Consider the following 17,774-nt stretch of genomic DNA (forward strand, 5'->3'; position numbering starts at 1 on the left):
TCACTTCAATTGATCACAATCTCACGATGTTCCTTTATAATCAGTGAAGCTCTCTGAACTGCAAATAATATCTTATTTACATCGTGTCTACGTGTGGCGTTTAGCACTGAGTGAATTCTGACTGTCACAATGCGTGAGAGGTGGCAGCCCAATCTATTTATATCTTTATAAATATCTTAATATATTATTATATCCTATAATAACCATTTGCACGCACGAGCTTCGCTCCTCCCGACTGCAGACACAGGTTTACAAGCCACTTTTTCCTGCGTTTTTCAATCAATTTCTTGGCTTTGCCCCACTTATGAACAACACCTTTTCGTACACGATAAAAGCTTCTTGTAGTTTCTCGGTTTGGCCAATTTGAGCATCCATAAACAACGCAAAACACTGGCATTTTGAGTTTCTGCTAGTGATTCCTATGGAGAGAAAAATCACTTCCTGCCCTCCAGCTGCATTGCGTGCGTCATCAGTGACGTCATGTGCAAACTACCTATTAATTGCGATTAATAGCATTATCGCAAAAATAGTGTATTGTGCACTTTTTTCATTTAAAAATACTGCTATATGAACAAAAGTGCAATAACATTTGGTTTGCAAACACTTTAAACAAATAAGGTGCTTTTTTACAGTGGCATTCCTTTTACATAGTAGCAGTTAAATATTTCTTGTAAATCTCAATTTATGACATTAATGTAATCAAATTAAATATAAAACCAAAGCCATTTGCCACTGCCAGGGCATTAACGTTTTTATAGAAAATATTTTATAGTTTGTTATAGAAAAACAAGTTATGCTCAGAGTCCAGAGCCTCAATCGTAACATTATAACAGGCACCTTCCAAGTAGAGACCTGCACTATCGCGGGACAACACTTGATGGGCAAGTGCGGGTGTGTGTGGGTAGAGACTCGTGTGTGCGGGATGCAGGAGAATAAGGGTGTATCACACTAGGCGGTTTGAAACTTCCTATTTCCCACTTATGAAGTCGTGAGCGCTTCATGCGAGCGCTGCTGCAGTCTTATGCCCTCCCCAAATGCTCTCATTGGTTGAGACGCGTGGTGACACCCATCCCAAGCCAGTACTGATCAACATCCCACCCCTCTTGTGACCCATGGTTTGTCTGTATGTGTATTCAGAGCCAGTGAGCAACGGACTTTCATAATAATAAAAAACTGTGTTAAAAGTGTGTTAAAATAATTGTCTGCGTTAATTAATTAATGCCTTAACGCCGCAATAATGCGTTAACTTGCCCAGCCCAATTTTCTTTTTTTATATATAATAAGTATTTCACAGTTGTGGCAGTGGTTGATTTCTGGAAAGCAGAGTGTCTGATATATGAAGTAAATGGATAGTTAACATGAGATACTTCGGGGAAAGATAATGTCTACTACCCAGATATTGATATTCAAATATTATCTTGCACATTGTGGCATTCTGAGGTCAGGTATTTTGCATAATAACTGTTAAAATGTATATTGGCTTTCTTGGTCAGGCAAGTTCCTGCATATATATGCAAATTTTTGTCTTTCATATCATTTCAACCATGCAATATTTAAATAGTTCAATCATGAGAACTTATAGGTGTCCCAATAATTTGGCATATGTTTTGGAGAACTTTTTATTTATTTCACTTTTTTAATTTAGTTTTATTTCAATGATGAAAGGATAGATTTGTGTAAATATTTAATTAAGGAGAATGTAAAGATATTTTCCACAGCCCATTATATACTGTCAGAATGGCAATTTTGTATTTTTTTTTATTTATTTAATTTGGTTATGCCTCCTAAGATGTGACTGACTATAAAAATCTTTAAAGAACAGGTTACTGACATGTACTGTATTTGTAATCGTCCCACAGACTTTCAGAAGTTTAGTCCTTATTCATGATGAATTGAGCAGCTGCTGTGTGTATCAAGTTTTAATGTACTCATTGACATTTACTTTTGCGTGGAAGGAACAGGACTTCTACACCCACTTTGTAAATTCGTATCAGCTGACACTACCTAAGACTTGGGTTGGGGCAGCTGTCCGTTTGCTTATCGTGAAACGCGCCAAGGTGTCACCATTGCCAAAAAGAAGTTTAACCTCTCAAACAGCCATGACTTCTTAAAAAACTGCGTTAAAAGTGTGTTAAAATAATTGTCTGCGTTAATTAATTGATGCCTTAACGCCGCAATAATGCGTTAACTTGCCCAGCCCAATTTTCTTTTTGTGGTTGATTTCTGGAAAGCAGAGTGTCTGATATATGAAGTAAATGGGTAGTTAACATGAGATACTTCGAGGAAAGATAATGTCTACTACCCAGATATTGATATTCAAATATTATCTTGCACATTGTGGCATTCTGAGGTCAGCTATTTTGCATAATAACTGTTAAAATGTATATTGGCTTTCTTGGTCAGGCAAGTTCCTGCATATATATGCAAATTTTTGTCTTTCATATCATTTCAACCATGCAATATTTAAATAGTTCAATCATGAGAACTTATAGGTGTCCCAATAATTTGGCATATGTTTTGGAGAACTTTTTATTTATTTCACTTTTTTTAATTTAGTTTTATTTCAATGATGAAAGGATAGATTTGTGTAAATATTTAATTAAGGAGAATGTAAAGATATTTTCCACAGCCCATTATATACTGTCAGAATGGCAATTTTGTATTTTTATTTATTTATTTAATTTGGTTATGCCTCCTAAGATGTGACTGACTATAAAAATCTTTAAAGAACAGGTTACTGACATGTACTGTATTTGTAATCGTCCCACAGACTTTCAGAAGTTTAGTCCTTATTCATGATGAATTGAGCAGCTGCTGTGTGTATCAAGTTTTAATGTACTCATTGACATTTACTTTTGCGTGGAAGGAACAGGACTTCTACACCCACTTTGTAAATTCGTATCAGCTGACACTACCTAAGACTTGGGTTGGGGCAGCTGTCCGTTTGCTTATCGTGAAACGCGCCAAGGTGTCACCATTGCCAAAAAGAAGTTTAACCTCTCAAACAGCCATGACTTCATAGTTTCCTTCTGTTCTCTTGCTCTAAATCCATGTCTGACCTTAAACCTACTTCTTATTTTGCTTTTATAGTACATTGTTCTGAAAAATACCTTCTAAACTTTCTAATAACATGCTTTCAATTAATGTTATGACATGTTTAAATTTAATTTAATAATTTAATTAAATTAATTTTATAGATATTATGTTATTTGTTTGTGATGCTTTGGACTTGTGTAAGTGCTGTTTTACGGTTTGTTTTTATAAACGTATCGCAATTATTTCCAGTGGTAATCGAAAACAGGCCACATATGGTGTTTATAGAGCTCAAATCATAATTTAATCTAGAATATTCCTTTGAAAATGGCAAACAATTTTATCTGCGATGATGGGCCTCAGCCAGAGCTAATGGCTTCCGCTGTGAAGAATGTCTGCTAATGGAATAAACAATAGCTCTTGTGGCTAATCTGCAGATGTTGGGGAATAAATGTCTTGTGTTTGCTCTCATAGCAATTATTGCTAATTACAGCCACAAATTTCTGTGTAAAAAAACATGATAGCTGACAAAAAAGGCATGGGGTGTGGTATCGATTAAAATCCCTCTTCTGTCCCTCTTGATTCTTTCTGTCATATAGCTTGAGCTCGATATTTTAAACAAAACTACAGTTTCAGCACATCTCTTAACCGAAGCATCACTCGCTACTTGAAACATAAAACACTTTGCCGATATTGTCACAGAAGGGCAATTTTTACTGTGCAGAAAGCAAGTAGTGAAATCAAATGAAATATGTATCTTTTTATTTTTTATCTTCGAACAGGGGAAAAAAATCTTGACAATTGCTTTTCACCAATAAGATGTTATGCATTTGACATTATATCGTACAACTTGATATATATTGACTATAGTGAATGTAATGTAATGTAATATAATATAATGCTGTTCATAATAATAATAAAATAATATTCTTCTATTTATTTAAATGATATTATAATGTTTTTTTTATTATACTATTGTTTATGATGCTGTAGATTAATGGTTATGGATTTGTTTTTATATAATATATTATTTTAGATATGATGTATGTATTATTTATAATAATAATCCTATATTTGTTGTTAAGGATCATATGATATTTTATATATTATAATATTATTCATGCTGCTGCTGTAGACTTGTGGAATTGCTGTTTTGTGACTTGAGATTTTATATTTGATTTTTTTTATAGAATAAAATTGAATATTTTATCTAGTGTTATTTATAATAATATAATATTTTTTCTCTATTATCAATGATAATATATTTAAGATGTTAAAATATTATTTATGAAGCTGTTTGTTTTTAATATAATATAATATTCCTCTACCATTTATGATTGTATAATATTTTAGATATTATAATATTATTTATGCTGCTGCTGTAGACTTGTGGAATTGCTGTTTTTACAAATTATCTTACATGCATGTATAAAGTTGTAAAACAAGATAATATGGCTAAAATGATTCACAAAAGTTTGAGCGTTAAGTTAGGAGCTACATTAGTTGCTGAGAAGTGTGAAGAAGAATAAAATCAAGTTTGAGGGATTTCTGTAAAGCGCTCGCTTGGAAAGTAATATAAAAATATCTAATTTTAAGTTACATTATCTAAATTTTGAAAGGCTTTGGCATAAAGTTAAGAGCTGGTTCTTTGTAATTCATGTTCGGTGTTATTAACACTCTGGGAACACAGTCGTATTCCTTATTCTCATCTTATTGCCTTTGTTGGTTTAGCTTTCAGAAGGAAAGAATACCCAGAATTTATTCATCAGATAAGCAATTATGACTAATTCACATCTCACTTTTATTATCTGTGTGTTGTTGTTGTCTCAGTGTACTGGTAGCTTGTGACACTATAACAAATTCCTTGTATGTGCAAACATACTTGGCAATAAAGCTCTTTCTGATTCGGATTCTGATTCTTACATGACAGGTGCTACATTTTCTGCATCTGATGTCAGTGTAGAATATTGAGTAAACATTTCACAAAGGTTTGAAAGTTTGCATAAAGAAGTACTAGGTTGTATTTATAAATGATCAGGGTTGCACAGGGCCATGCAAATTTTAATTACAGTGTTGAAAGGGAAACATTTGTTTTTGGAAAAAAAAAAGAAGAAAAACGAGAGGGAGAGAAAGACATCCAGAGGTGAAATGGAAGTGAAATCCTCCTGAGTTGTGTGCTAATTAAAATTTTAGCAGGATTAAATAACAGCGTGTCGCCTCATTAGCACGTACTGTGCTTTCCAAATCTTTTCAGTTTTTTGACACATCCCATTCGTAAAAGTCTTTCTTACACAAAATTCTAATGAATTATACACAAAAGCAGTATAAGAAAATAATAGTCTGGCAAACAGGGAAATAATTAACGTTGGCTCTGTTTCCTTTTGCAGGGAGCCAATAACGCCCAGATACGGCGAGCCGTAAAGGACACGTTTTCCAACCCTCAGTCCCCGCAGCCTTCTCCCTACAGCTCACCCAAATCCCAGCATAAAGCAAACCAGAGCTTCCTGCCCCCTGGATGGGAAATGAGAATAGCACCCAATGGACGGCCGTTCTTCATCGACCACAACAGCAGAATCACCACATGGGTAAGACAAACACTCACAAAATCTCACCCAAAACTAGTTAAGTTCATAGGAAGGGCAATCCCAGAATGCTTTGTAATGACCTCCAAGGAAAAAAAATGCAAGATGGCCATGAGTGAAAAAAATGAAATGTTCACTATACAATATGTTTATAGCTCTACCTAATTAAAATCACGCTTAGTAGCACGGTAATGACAACCCCTGTTGTAATCATGGTAGTCATATGTGCAGTCATAGTCAAGTTTTGTAGTCATGTATGGTTTGTGATGCTGCAGCAGATCTACAGTTCCATTTGCTGACATAACTGTGGTTTATTTGCAGCTGTGATCACTGCTATCTATTTATATCTCATCATTAAGCATTTGTTTATTACTCTTATTACTTGAAATAAAATAAAATATAAATAAACATAAAGAAATAATATTTTATATTTAAATGAATAATAAATTAGAATTACTTTGGCAACTAGCTGAAATAAAATATGTATGTTGAAAGTACTATCAAAAAAAATATGTATATGTTAATATGTCTGCTGAAAGTACTAAGTACTAACCAAGAAATCTTCCTGATTTAAAAATATGTATAATATTATATAATACAAAATGTATTATACATCTTAAAAATACTACATATATATATATATATATATTTATTGAAATATTATATAATAAATATAGAAATAAATAATATACACAAAAATAAACATAATTCATTAACATTAAAAAACATTAAAACATTAACAAAATATAAATTAAATAAATATAAAATATAAAGTATATAATTTATACTAAAATAACACACAGTCTCCAATAACAAAATACTACGGTCTCCAATACAAACTGCTAATTTATTAAAATAATAATAATAATAAAAACAAAGAATAATAATAATAAATTTAGTGGTTGCTGTTTCTGTATGCAACCACTACGGAAAAGTAAGATCTGATATTTTTAATGTTTCACTTTTGCCTACGTTAAGATGCGTGAAAGGTATTTGGGGGAAAAAGACTTTCACAGATACGCACACACAAACACACAGTCTTGTTCACAATTGCACACTTCAGTGCCCCATAGCTGGAGGGAGGCCCCGGGTGATGCAAACCTGATACGCTCAGAATCAGTCTGCCACCTGGTGTCTGACAGAGGAACTGCAGCTTCTCTCCAGTGCCCTAATTTCCCCCAGCACAGACTGGCCAATGTCCTTTTGTGTCAAATGTATTGCATCCTCTTTAGAGGTTCTGTGTAATTGGACAGATTTAAAATGAAAACAAATTGATTTTCTCTTCTTTGCACGATTGCTTAAAATAGTACGTTGTGGTTTACAAAGTATGTCTTTATTAAATCCTACTAGTGGTTTTGAAATGTCCACCGAGAAAACTAAAAAGATCACTATGTGTAATTACTGCATAATCTCCCCATGAGGCGAGAAAGAAACGCAGTCATTCCAGTATTACTTCCTTATTGTCTTAAGAACTGCATTTTGGCAGCAGACAGCGAATGCAATTTACTGCTAAATGAGGATAAAACCTTCTGGGAAAACCTGAGCATGTGTCAACCTCTCTCTTTTTCTCTTTTCAGGAAGATCCTCGCTTAAAGTATCCCGTTCACATGAGGACAAAAGCATCCCTGGACCCTGGCGACCTCGGCCCACTTCCAGTGAGTGCTAAAAGAGTGCCGCTGAGCAATATTACCCACAATCTGAGCTCTTCCAACAGCCTGGTGTGACATGTGTCCTTGTGTTGTGACACAGCGATGCAGAATCATGAAAGCAACAGTGATATCTTACGAGAATCGCGAAACTAATTCAATCTGCAAAGCAAAAAATAGGATTAAGTCTGACAATTGAATGGGAAAACCGTAACTAATGACACAACAGCAGGAATTTGGCTGTGGTGTTTTGTGGATTTCTTTGTTGATGGACTACATCCTCAAGCTGTTTTGTAAAAGAACAATGCTATGAAATTTTGACAGTGGATTAGCTCATCTGAGATCATGTATTTTTTGTTTAGCTAGAATGCTGTTTGGCCAAGAACAGTACTGAAATCTAGTCCAAAATGAACACTTGATAAGCGCCAAAATTGCCTTTGGCAAGTAAATGCAACGCTCGCGAGTTGCTCGTTAACTTTATAAGGAAATGCAACTCAATACAATTTAAATAACAGCAGATTCTATTCAGATATAAAAGGGTTTCCTAAAGAAAAGCTGTTGTGACTTGTGTAGCAAACTTTTTTTTTCTTCAGAACTCCATGTGGTAACATGAAACTTTACTCGCATTAAGCCAATATCAATGGAAATATGAGAAGTGAAATGATGTTTTGTGTTGTCACCTCATTTCAGAGTCTGCCTCATCACAAGAACCTCAAAGATATTCTAAATATTCCCATAAATACTATAAATAATAAATAATCCTGTATATATATCGGCAAAAATGTGTTTTAAAGCACTATTTATATTTATGAGCAGTAAATAAAAAATGTAATAAATTTTTGAACCCAAGGAACAATGCATCCCTGGTAGCACAAATGATCTCCAGTGTGTTCACAAGCTTTTTTTTATCATTTCGTATGTGTTTGAGAACAGTTTGGTTTTTGACTCGTCTTTAAGCAAGAGTTGATGCAATATGCATCTCACATGATGTGATTTTTCCCCACCTAGCAGAAATACGTATATGCCGGTGTTTGGTAATCACACCTTCTCTTCTCAGGTTTTCAGTGGAAATACGTGCCAGGAAACAGGGACTTATCTAATAAACATCTATTTTCATGCCTGTTTTCATGTAATGTTGAAAATGCCATGCACATGCAAGTAAATTAAAAGTACATTAATATATGCAAATATATTAGTTATAAGTAACAAGTCATATGACTCCAAATCATTGATTTTTATATCAAATATCTAAGAATATACTTTTCCGTCATTCGTCCATCAACTAGTACATTCCTGAGGTCTTTTTTTAGTATTATTTATATGCTAATATAGTATTAATATTTTGAATTGGATTTATTTTTTCCATTTAAATTTATACATAATTTATACATAAATTAGTAATTATGTTATGTGCTTTGTCATATTTGATTATATATTTAAACTTAAACATTTATTTTTTATTTGATTTGATCTTCATTTTAAATTGATGTTAATAGCTTTAGTTACCAATAACAACACTGGTTTTTCTTCTTTTTTAAACCCTATATAAATGATTCCCACTGCATTGATTGCAGTTCTGTCTCACAAGCTGGTGGCGTGTGTGTGTGTGTGTGATTTCTCTTTCGGTGGCGTGGGGGAACATGGTTCGCTCTACGCTTGATGCTGTTTGTGGCAGAATCTTCCAGAGGAGGTCGGTCCTCTCTCTGCCTGCGTGTTTACCTGCCTATCTGCCTGCCCACCAGCCTGTCCGCCCTCTGACCTCGCCACCTTTCTTATCCTTGCTGGCATGGATGACTGTCCTTCTTTTTCCCTTTCTGTTTTACTCCCGCGTTTACTCTTTTATTGTCAGTCTTCGTTGTTGTTGTTGGGGTTTTTTTCTTTCTTGTTCTGATTTCTCTTTTGGTTTTTGTTCAGTGCTTTCAGTGATAGAGCTCGATACTGACTGCCTACTTTTAAGCAGTCTTGGTTCCAGAAGTATTTTTTCCATTCATTTTCTTGATAGGGATCTCAATTTTTTTTAAATCTGATTAAAGCAGTGATTCTCAGCTGATACCAGTGACCGTACACAGTGGATATTTTAATTTAATTAAATTTTTATCAAATATGCAAAATTATTAAAATTATACTGTCTGATTAGGAGAAATTACAGGTTTGTAAATGCATAAACAGTAGGATTTATCTGCACATGGTTTAAAAACCAGGCCAAATATTGAATAAGTGTCAGCCGAATTTCCAACAAAATATAGGGTTTTGGGTTGTGATCCACCAAATATTACTGTAGCATTAACATTAGCATATGCCATCACTTTAAACTCCCAGAACTCTTGGTATGTGTGTTTTGAGTGTTTGTGTACATTATCTTAACTGGATATTTTGAATGGGATTTTTACTTCCAGAACCCTTCTATTAAGCTCTGTTTGTCCTGGGTCTTTCTCTCTTTATATTTTTCCCTGCACGTATCTCGTATCTGGTTATGTTGGTTATCATTTCTCCATCCATCCATCCAGCCATCCTCTTCTCTGCATCCTCCACCACTGCACAGTGTCCATCCTGTGCTTCATTCGATGCCAGTTTTTGGTTGATGCCCGTTCAGCACGAGAGCGCTTGTCTTCAGTGCTGGCTCACAGTCTCTCAGTCGTGAACGAAGGTTTTGTCCCCTCTCCGGATCCCGTGTGTGGGTTGTCAAACAGCTTCCCTTAATGTCGTGGGTTATGAATTGTTGGCTGTGATTTTCGTCAGGCCTGGCAGTTTCTTGTGATGTTGGTATCGATGTGGGTTTGCAGGTCTCGGGGGGGATCTCCGCTCTTAAAAGAGGGGCAGTATGTGAATGCGAGTGCGTGTTTGTCAGGGTGAGAGTGAATAAACGAGGTCTCTTCTGCATGCCAGTGGAACCCTGTCGTGGAAGCTCTCCCACACTGAACCGAGGAATCGTCATATCTTTCTGTTCTTCCTCCCGTCACATTATCCGTTACAGTTGTTGTGTTGGTGTATCAGGTCTGGTGGTTTCGTCTGATCTTAATGTTTTTTTCTCTCTCTGAATCTCCGCAGCCTGGGTGGGAGGAACGAGTGCACGCAGACGGAAGAACCTTTTACATCGACCATAGTAAGGACACTCATTTACTGACACAATAAGCAGCAGACATATTTGAGTGAAACCGTATTTAAATTAACATTAACTTAAAGGGATAGTTCACCCAAAAATGTAAGTTGTCATCATTTATTCACCCTCGAGTTGTTTTAAACCGGCATGATTTTTTCTTCTTCTGTTGAACACAAAAGAAGACATTTTGAAGAATGTTGGTAACTAAACAGTTGCTGGTCCCCATTGACTTCCATATTATGGGGAAATAAAATACTAAGTCAATGGGACTATCAACTGTGTTTGGTTACCCACATTCTTCAAAAGAAATTCTTCTTTTGAATTTCATACAGGTTTCATTTTTGGGTGAACTATCCCTTTAAGTTATCAAAAATATTGCTTAAATTATATTTAACACACATATTAAAGGGATAGTTCACCCAAAAATGAAAATTATATCATTAATTACTCACCCTTATGTCGTTCCAAACCCGTAAGACATCCGTTCATCTTTGGAACACAAATAAATATATTTTTATTTAAGATATTTTATGTTATTTTACTATTCATTTTTTTTTTAAATTCAAACCAATTTAGCAGCTGATCACCACTTTAACCAAAATTCAAAATCCTTAAAAAAATATACATAAACTATCGTTCAAAAGTTTGGAGTCTGTACGTTTTTAAAATGTTTTTTTTTTTAGTCTCTTCTGCTTTCCAAGGCCGCATTTATTTGATCAAAAGTAAACTGGAATTTTGTGAAATAGTATTACAACTTAAATATAAATTTGAATATATTTTAAAATGTAATTGATTCTTATGATGCAAAGCTGAATTTTCAGCATCATTACTCCAGTCTTCAGTGTCACACGATCCTTCAGACATCATTCTAATATGCTGATTTGGAGCTCAAGAAACATTTCTCAATTTAATAAAATTCAAACCAATTTAGCAGCTGATCACCACTTTAACCAAAATTCAAAATCCTTAAAAAAATATACATAAACTATCGTTCAAAAGTTTGGAGTCTGTACGTTTTTAAAATGTTTTTTTTTTAGTCTCTTCTGCTTTCCAAGGCCGCATTTATTTGATCAAAAGTAAACTGGAATTTTGTGAAATAGTATTACAACTTAAATATAAATTTGAATATATTTTAAAATGTAATTGATTCTTATGATGCAAAGCTGAATTTTCAGCATCATTACTCCAGTCTTCAGTGTCACACGATCCTTCAGACATCATTCTAATATGCTGATTTGGAGCTCAAGAAACATTTCTCAATTTAATCATTGTTAAAAAACAGTTGTGTATCCTTGCTGAATAAAAGTAGTAATTTCTTTAAAAAAAATCGTTCTAACCCCAAACGTTTGAACAGTAGCATTTAAGACAAACAAAAATTGATATGATCAAATTACATTTAATTTTGCTTTATATGGTCTAGTCATAAATAATTATAAAAAAAAATTAAGTTTTATGCAATTGATAACAATAGTTTTTAACAATAAGACTTTTTTTATATTTTGATGGTCTTTAGGTCACTCTAAACATACTGTAATAGTGGGTAGAAAGCTACATTTATGCATTTGGCAGATGCTTTTATTCAATTTTGGCGTTTGAAATTATTTTACGCTGCTTTACAATGTGACCAAAATGAGGTGCCTTGAAATGCAGCATAGTTTTGCTGTCTGTAATCCACCTGCCTTCTGTTTTACACATACAGTAATGCAGATTACACTTCACAGATATGCTCTCAAGTTCCTATTTGTTGTTTTGTCTCAGTAACTTTATTCTGTGCTGTGTGATCAATAACTATTTAGATGTTAAAGGTAACATAAGTTGTGAGATCATTTTTCTCATGCATCATTAAACTCGGACGTGTCCTCAGTGTCCATCACAACACAGGTGTGTTCAAGCACTGCTGAGTCTGCTGCTGTGGTCGATATACACCTGTTCTGTTTGTCAGCTCCACACATTCACAAACGACCTCTAGTGGTGTGTACACTGATTTATGTAGAACCACCACATTGAAAGTTTGTTTACACATTGAAACTTAAGGTTTTCTGTAAATTTAATTTGTACCAAATAGCAATAAAAATGTGAGGCTTATAAAGGCCTGTAAAATTCCTCTTCTCCTCCTCAGACACCAAAAAAACACAGTGGGAAGACCCTCGCCTCCAGAGTCCTGCCATAACTGGACCCGTGAGTGTACTTTTATTCTCTGTCACAGTCTTTCTATTATTCTGTCTCTGTTCTCCTATAACACTGTTGGCTTTTTTTTTATATGTGACCCTGGACCACAAAACCAGTCATAAGGGTCAATTTTTCAAAATTGAGATTTATACATATGAAAGCTGAATAAATAAGCTTTTCATTGATGTGTGGTTTGTTAGGATAGGATAATATTTGGCAGAGATGCAACTATTTGGAAATCTGGAATCTGAGTGTGCAAACAAATCAAAATATTGAGAATATCGCCTTCAAAGTTGTCCAAATTAAGTTCTTAGCAATGCATATTACTAATCAAAAATTACGTTTTGATACATTTACTGTAGGAAATTTACAAAATATCTTCATGGAACATGATCTTTACTTAATATCCTAATGATTTTTGGCATAAAAGAAAAATCAATAATTTTGACCCATACAGTGTATTGTTGGCTATTGCTACAAATATACCCCAGCGACTTGAGACTGGTTTTGTGCTCCAGGGTCACATATAAAAAAAAAAATGGTACAGAATACAAGGAGATTTGTCAGAAGTAGGGGAAGAAAATACTTTTTCAAAATATTTTGAGGAAATTTTAATGGCTAATTTTTTGTTTTAATTTTTGTTGTGCGATTATTTGTAGTAGTAGTAGTAATAATAAATAATACGCATTTATCACAATGATCCTCATTACTGCAATTGTGCAGTTTTATTGCATTACATTTAAAAATGTTACATAATCTATTTTAAAAAACAGATTAAATGAGAGGTACAGTATTACAACATAAAAATTACTACTTTTTTTTCTCAATACAGTAAAATTCCAAAAAAGCTATGTCACAATAAAAAAATAGAGGCCATTTTCATTCTAAATGTTTATGCATTTAAAAAAATGTATTAATTCACTCAAATTAATTTTCAAAATACTAATTTGAAATATGGCCTGGCCAGAATGTGTTTTTGTGATATTTATACAAATATACTATATAATATATATCAGATGTTCTTTTGAAAACATTTCGAATAATTTCCAAACTCCTGTTTGTTTTCTTGCTTGTTCGTTGGGATTTGTTGTTATCCTTATGTTACATTTATGTATTCAATTGTTTATTTGTCTTCTTTTAGGCGGTGCCATATTCCAGAGAATTCAAGCAGAAGTATGATTACTTCAGAAAGAAGTTAAAGAAGCCGGTAAGAAATGAAGCGTTTTCAGAGACATTACAGTGAGCTCTTTCCTGTCACATACTGTATTCCTAGACACTCTAATTTATTCCGTGTGAAATCCTTGTCGAGGAGTGAAGAGCATTTTCTTTTTTTTTTTCCCATTGGGTGTTAAATTGTTCTTCACACGACAGAAACGCAGCCGTTTATTAACCATGATTGTCACACTAACATCTAGACTTAATATTAAAGTTTGAAACACTCAAAGCATGTAGCTAATCGTGATCTTCAGTTTATTATTCTGTGTTTTTATTCATCCAAATTTCATGAATGCAACTCTGTTATTTGAATCTCTCTCTCTCTCTCTCTCTCCCACAGGCAGATATTCCAAACCGTTTCGAGATGAAGCTGCACAGGAATAACATCTTTGAGGAGTCGTACAGACGAATCATGTCCCTGAAGAAACCCGACAGTCTGAAGGCCCGTCTGTGGATCGAGTTTGAATCGGAGAAAGGCCTGGACTATGGGGGCGTGGCCAGAGAATGGTTCTTCCTGCTCTCCAAGGAGATGTTTAACCCTTATTATGGGCTGTTTGAGTACTCGGCCACGTAAGTGTCCAAGTGTTTGTCCACTTCAGTTTTGTCGAGTTTGAGCTTCTTTGGCAGATTTGCTCGAACTGACACGTAAATCCTGAACCTCCCACCTCCACTTCTCACCTCGTATCTGCATCTCCTTTTAGTGCTCATCCCAGAGATCAGACTAGCTAACTGGCGTTTCGCCTGTCTTTTAAGTTCTTAACCCTCTGGGGTCCGAGGGTGTTTTGGGGGCCTTTTTTTTGGGTGTTTTGACATGCCCTGACATTTGTGTTTTTTTTCAGCTGCTTATAAACATATGAATGGCTAAAGTCCAAAAGTACAGTACATGATTGTGTTTCTGAGAAAGCAACCTTTATGCGTGGTTAGTGAAAAACGTAACATTTTGAAGTTAAGGCCATAAAACATACAGAACATTTGTTCACAAGACTTTTGAGAACTGGATCTTGTAGCCTAGAGTTTTTGGTTCAAAATGATGTGAAAATCATCCTGTTTACTCCTTCACAGAAAGCAATATATTGATTTTCACTTTTAATTGCGTTTTGTAGTTGTTACATTATTTAGCTGTGAGCAGGCATCTCAATTTTTTGTGTTTTATTTTATTTTCTTGTGTTCTGTTTTTTCCCCTTATTTCTTATTTTTATTTTATAATCTGTTTATTATATATTTTTATCTGTCTATCTGTATATCAGTCTGTCTGATTTTTTCTGTCTTTATTTGTTCATCTGTCTGTCTATATCTGTATGTCTGTCTTCAGTTCTATCTATGTATATATCTATCTATCTATGTATATTTACATGTCTGTCTCTCTGTCTATATATCTGTCTGTCTATAAATATCTGCCTGTCTGTATATAAATGTATCTGTCTCTGTCAGTATATATCTATGTCTTTCTGTCTGTATTGTTGTTCTGAAAGAAAACAAGCATTTCTTCTTGTGTTACAGAGCTGGTCTGTTATGTTGTTAGATCTCCTCCACTGACACTCATTAGAGAACGCAGCAGAGCTGGCATCATAATTCATTCATTTAACGTCTCCCTTCTGTCTGTCTGCAGAGATAACTACACCCTTCAGATCAATCCAAACTCTGGCCTCTGTAATGAGGATCACCTCTCATACTTCAAGTTCATCGGTCGGGTGGCTGGCATGGCTGTGTATCACGGAAAGCTGTTAGACGGTACATAAACCTGTTTTTTAAGAGCTGATCTGTAGCATTTTCATGTGACACTTTCTCTATTTTTATAGTTCACTTTTTGTATTATTATCATGTTATTATAATTATTTTTGTTTGTTTTGGGATTTGATTTGTAGTTGCTGTTCCCTGTTACAAACAGAAATGTATTCTTGTTTGTTTTTGCAGGTTTCTTCATTCGACCATTCTATAAAATGATGCTGGGCAAACAGATCACACTGAATGATATGGAGTCAGTGGTGCGTTCTCACACACACACACACACACACACACACACCAACACGCACACCAATTTCAAGATATAACCCACAGCAGAACAGTGCAGAAACCTCATAAAACAGAATTCTCATTGAAGTATGTTGTTTGAAGGCATTGATCTGAATTTAGTGTCTGTGCACATGTATACTTTTTTAAATTTTTCTCACTCCTGTTTAATGTTCATGTACACCATGTAGGACAGTGAATACTACAACTCTCTCAAGTGGATTCTGGAAAACGACCCCACAGAACTGGACTTGCGGTTCTGCATTGATGAGGACAACTTTGGACAGGTAACAGCATTATGTGTCTAAATATGTTTTTGTTGAAGTAATTTTCAATGAAAAAATTTCTTATTGTGGTATTTTTGCTAATGGCTTTTTTTATATATGTATTTATAGACCTATCAGGTGGATTTGAAGCCAAGCGGATCAGACATGGTTGTAACCAATGACAACAAAAAAGAATACATAGAGTGAGTTGCTCTCTTGCTCTATTTGTAAATTCTTGCATATGGCATCTTATACTAACAAAATATCTCTTTTTATTTTTTGGCTCTGCACAGCCTGGTGATTCAGTGGCGGTTTGTGAACCGGGTCCAGAAACAGATGAACGCCTTTTTGGAGGTACATGATCAAATCCCCCATGCAATAAAAAGTTATCTGTAGTTCCATGTAGTGGCACTAGGTGGTAGCAGAAGTTTGGATATTCCTTATGGCTGCATGCCATAGACCAGGGGTCACCAAACTTGATCCTGGAGGGCCAGTGTCCTGCAGAGTTTAGCTCCAACTTGCCTCAACACACATGCCTGCAAGTTTCAAGTATACCTAGTAAGAGCTTGATTGGCTGGTTAAGGTGTGTTTAATTAGGGTTTGAACTAAACTCTGCAGGACACCGTCCCTCCAGGACCGAGTCTGGTGACCCCTGCCATAGACTGTAAAAAAAAGATGGACGACACTTCCACTATAGAAAAGTGAAGCCAAAACATTTTCAGTATGGCCACTGTCATCTTGTGAAAATGACGTCATTTGGAGCCAGAGTCTGCGCAGTAGTGTCGTGAGGTGCAGCCGCGGTATCAAAGTCCTGCCTAAACTCCCGCAGACCCAATCGCAAGCTCACAATCATGACACCACATGATAATGTTTCTTATAGCATCAAATAACTAGTTAAAAGCAAATTTGTTAAGAAAAACGAACACTTGGACATACATCTGCATGATAAGAACTACCTAAAATGACGGAAACCATCTTTGGAAAAAATTTATTTGAAGTGTAATTTGATTATTTAGTTTCTCACATCCCATTAGATTACATGGAGAGGGCGGGGGTTATGACCTATACTGCAGCCAGTCACCTGGGGGTGATCTAGATGCTATGGCTTCACTTTTGAGGACTCGTCTTGCACGCTTGCTGCATGCCAATATGCTATAATGAAATGCAATGTTTTGATCATGTTTCACATGTCTGTTTCACAGGGCTTCACTGAACTCATTCCCATCGACTTGATAAAGATTTTTGACGAAAATGAACTGGAGGTAACAACTTCCCACATACTCATTGTCATGGAGACTGAATCCTCCATGTCCAAGACTTTCATAGAATTATACAAAATAAAGTGCAAAAAAAAAAACACACCCGGAGCAGTGGGCAGCCATTGTTTTTGCTGCGGCGCCCGGGGAACAGTTGGGGGTTCAACAATTGCTCAAAGGCACCTCAGTCGTGGTATTGAAGGTGGGAGAGAGCGCTGTACATTCACTCCCCACCTACAAAGAAAATCAAATCAAATAAAGTACTTTTAAGGTTACGAAAATTGTATTGCCACAAGCAGTATATAATACTTTTATTATGCAAGGACACTCAAAAGTGACATTGCCAAAAAAACTTTTAAAAAAATGAATCTCATTTTCAAAATTTCAAAAATGTAATATTGATAATTGAGTACTAAATCATCATAGTAGAAGACTGAAAATTCAGCTTTGCCATTACAGAAATAATGTAAAAAAAAAAATATATATATATATATATA

At 34.9% G+C, this 17,774-nt stretch overlaps 1 protein-coding gene across 1 annotated transcript in view; it reads left to right on the forward strand.

Annotated features, from left to right (window-relative positions):
- Positions 1–17,774, forward strand: part of LOC107600891 (E3 ubiquitin-protein ligase NEDD4-like) — a 72,392-nt gene that overhangs the window by 52,103 nt on the left and 2,515 nt on the right. The window contains exons 16-27 of the mRNA XM_016292868.1: positions 5,421–5,618; positions 7,193–7,270; positions 10,310–10,364; positions 12,481–12,539; positions 13,672–13,737; positions 14,086–14,315; positions 15,355–15,476; positions 15,660–15,730; positions 15,947–16,042; positions 16,151–16,224; positions 16,315–16,375; positions 17,224–17,363. Of these exons, the coding sequence (XP_016148354.1) occupies positions 5,421–5,618; positions 7,193–7,270; positions 10,310–10,364; positions 12,481–12,539; positions 13,672–13,737; positions 14,086–14,315; positions 15,355–15,476; positions 15,660–15,730; positions 15,947–16,042; positions 16,151–16,224; positions 16,315–16,375; positions 17,224–17,363 (1,250 nt within the window). The remainder of the gene's footprint in view (positions 1–5,420; positions 5,619–7,192; positions 7,271–10,309; positions 10,365–12,480; positions 12,540–13,671; positions 13,738–14,085; positions 14,316–15,354; positions 15,477–15,659; positions 15,731–15,946; positions 16,043–16,150; positions 16,225–16,314; positions 16,376–17,223; positions 17,364–17,774) is intronic.

This window comes from Sinocyclocheilus grahami, unplaced genomic scaffold (assembly GCF_001515645.1).
Source record: "Sinocyclocheilus grahami isolate Dianchi unplaced genomic scaffold, SAMN03320097.WGS_v1.1 scaffold294.1, whole genome shotgun sequence".
NCBI classification, from domain to species: Eukaryota; Metazoa; Chordata; class Actinopteri; order Cypriniformes; family Cyprinidae; genus Sinocyclocheilus; species Sinocyclocheilus grahami.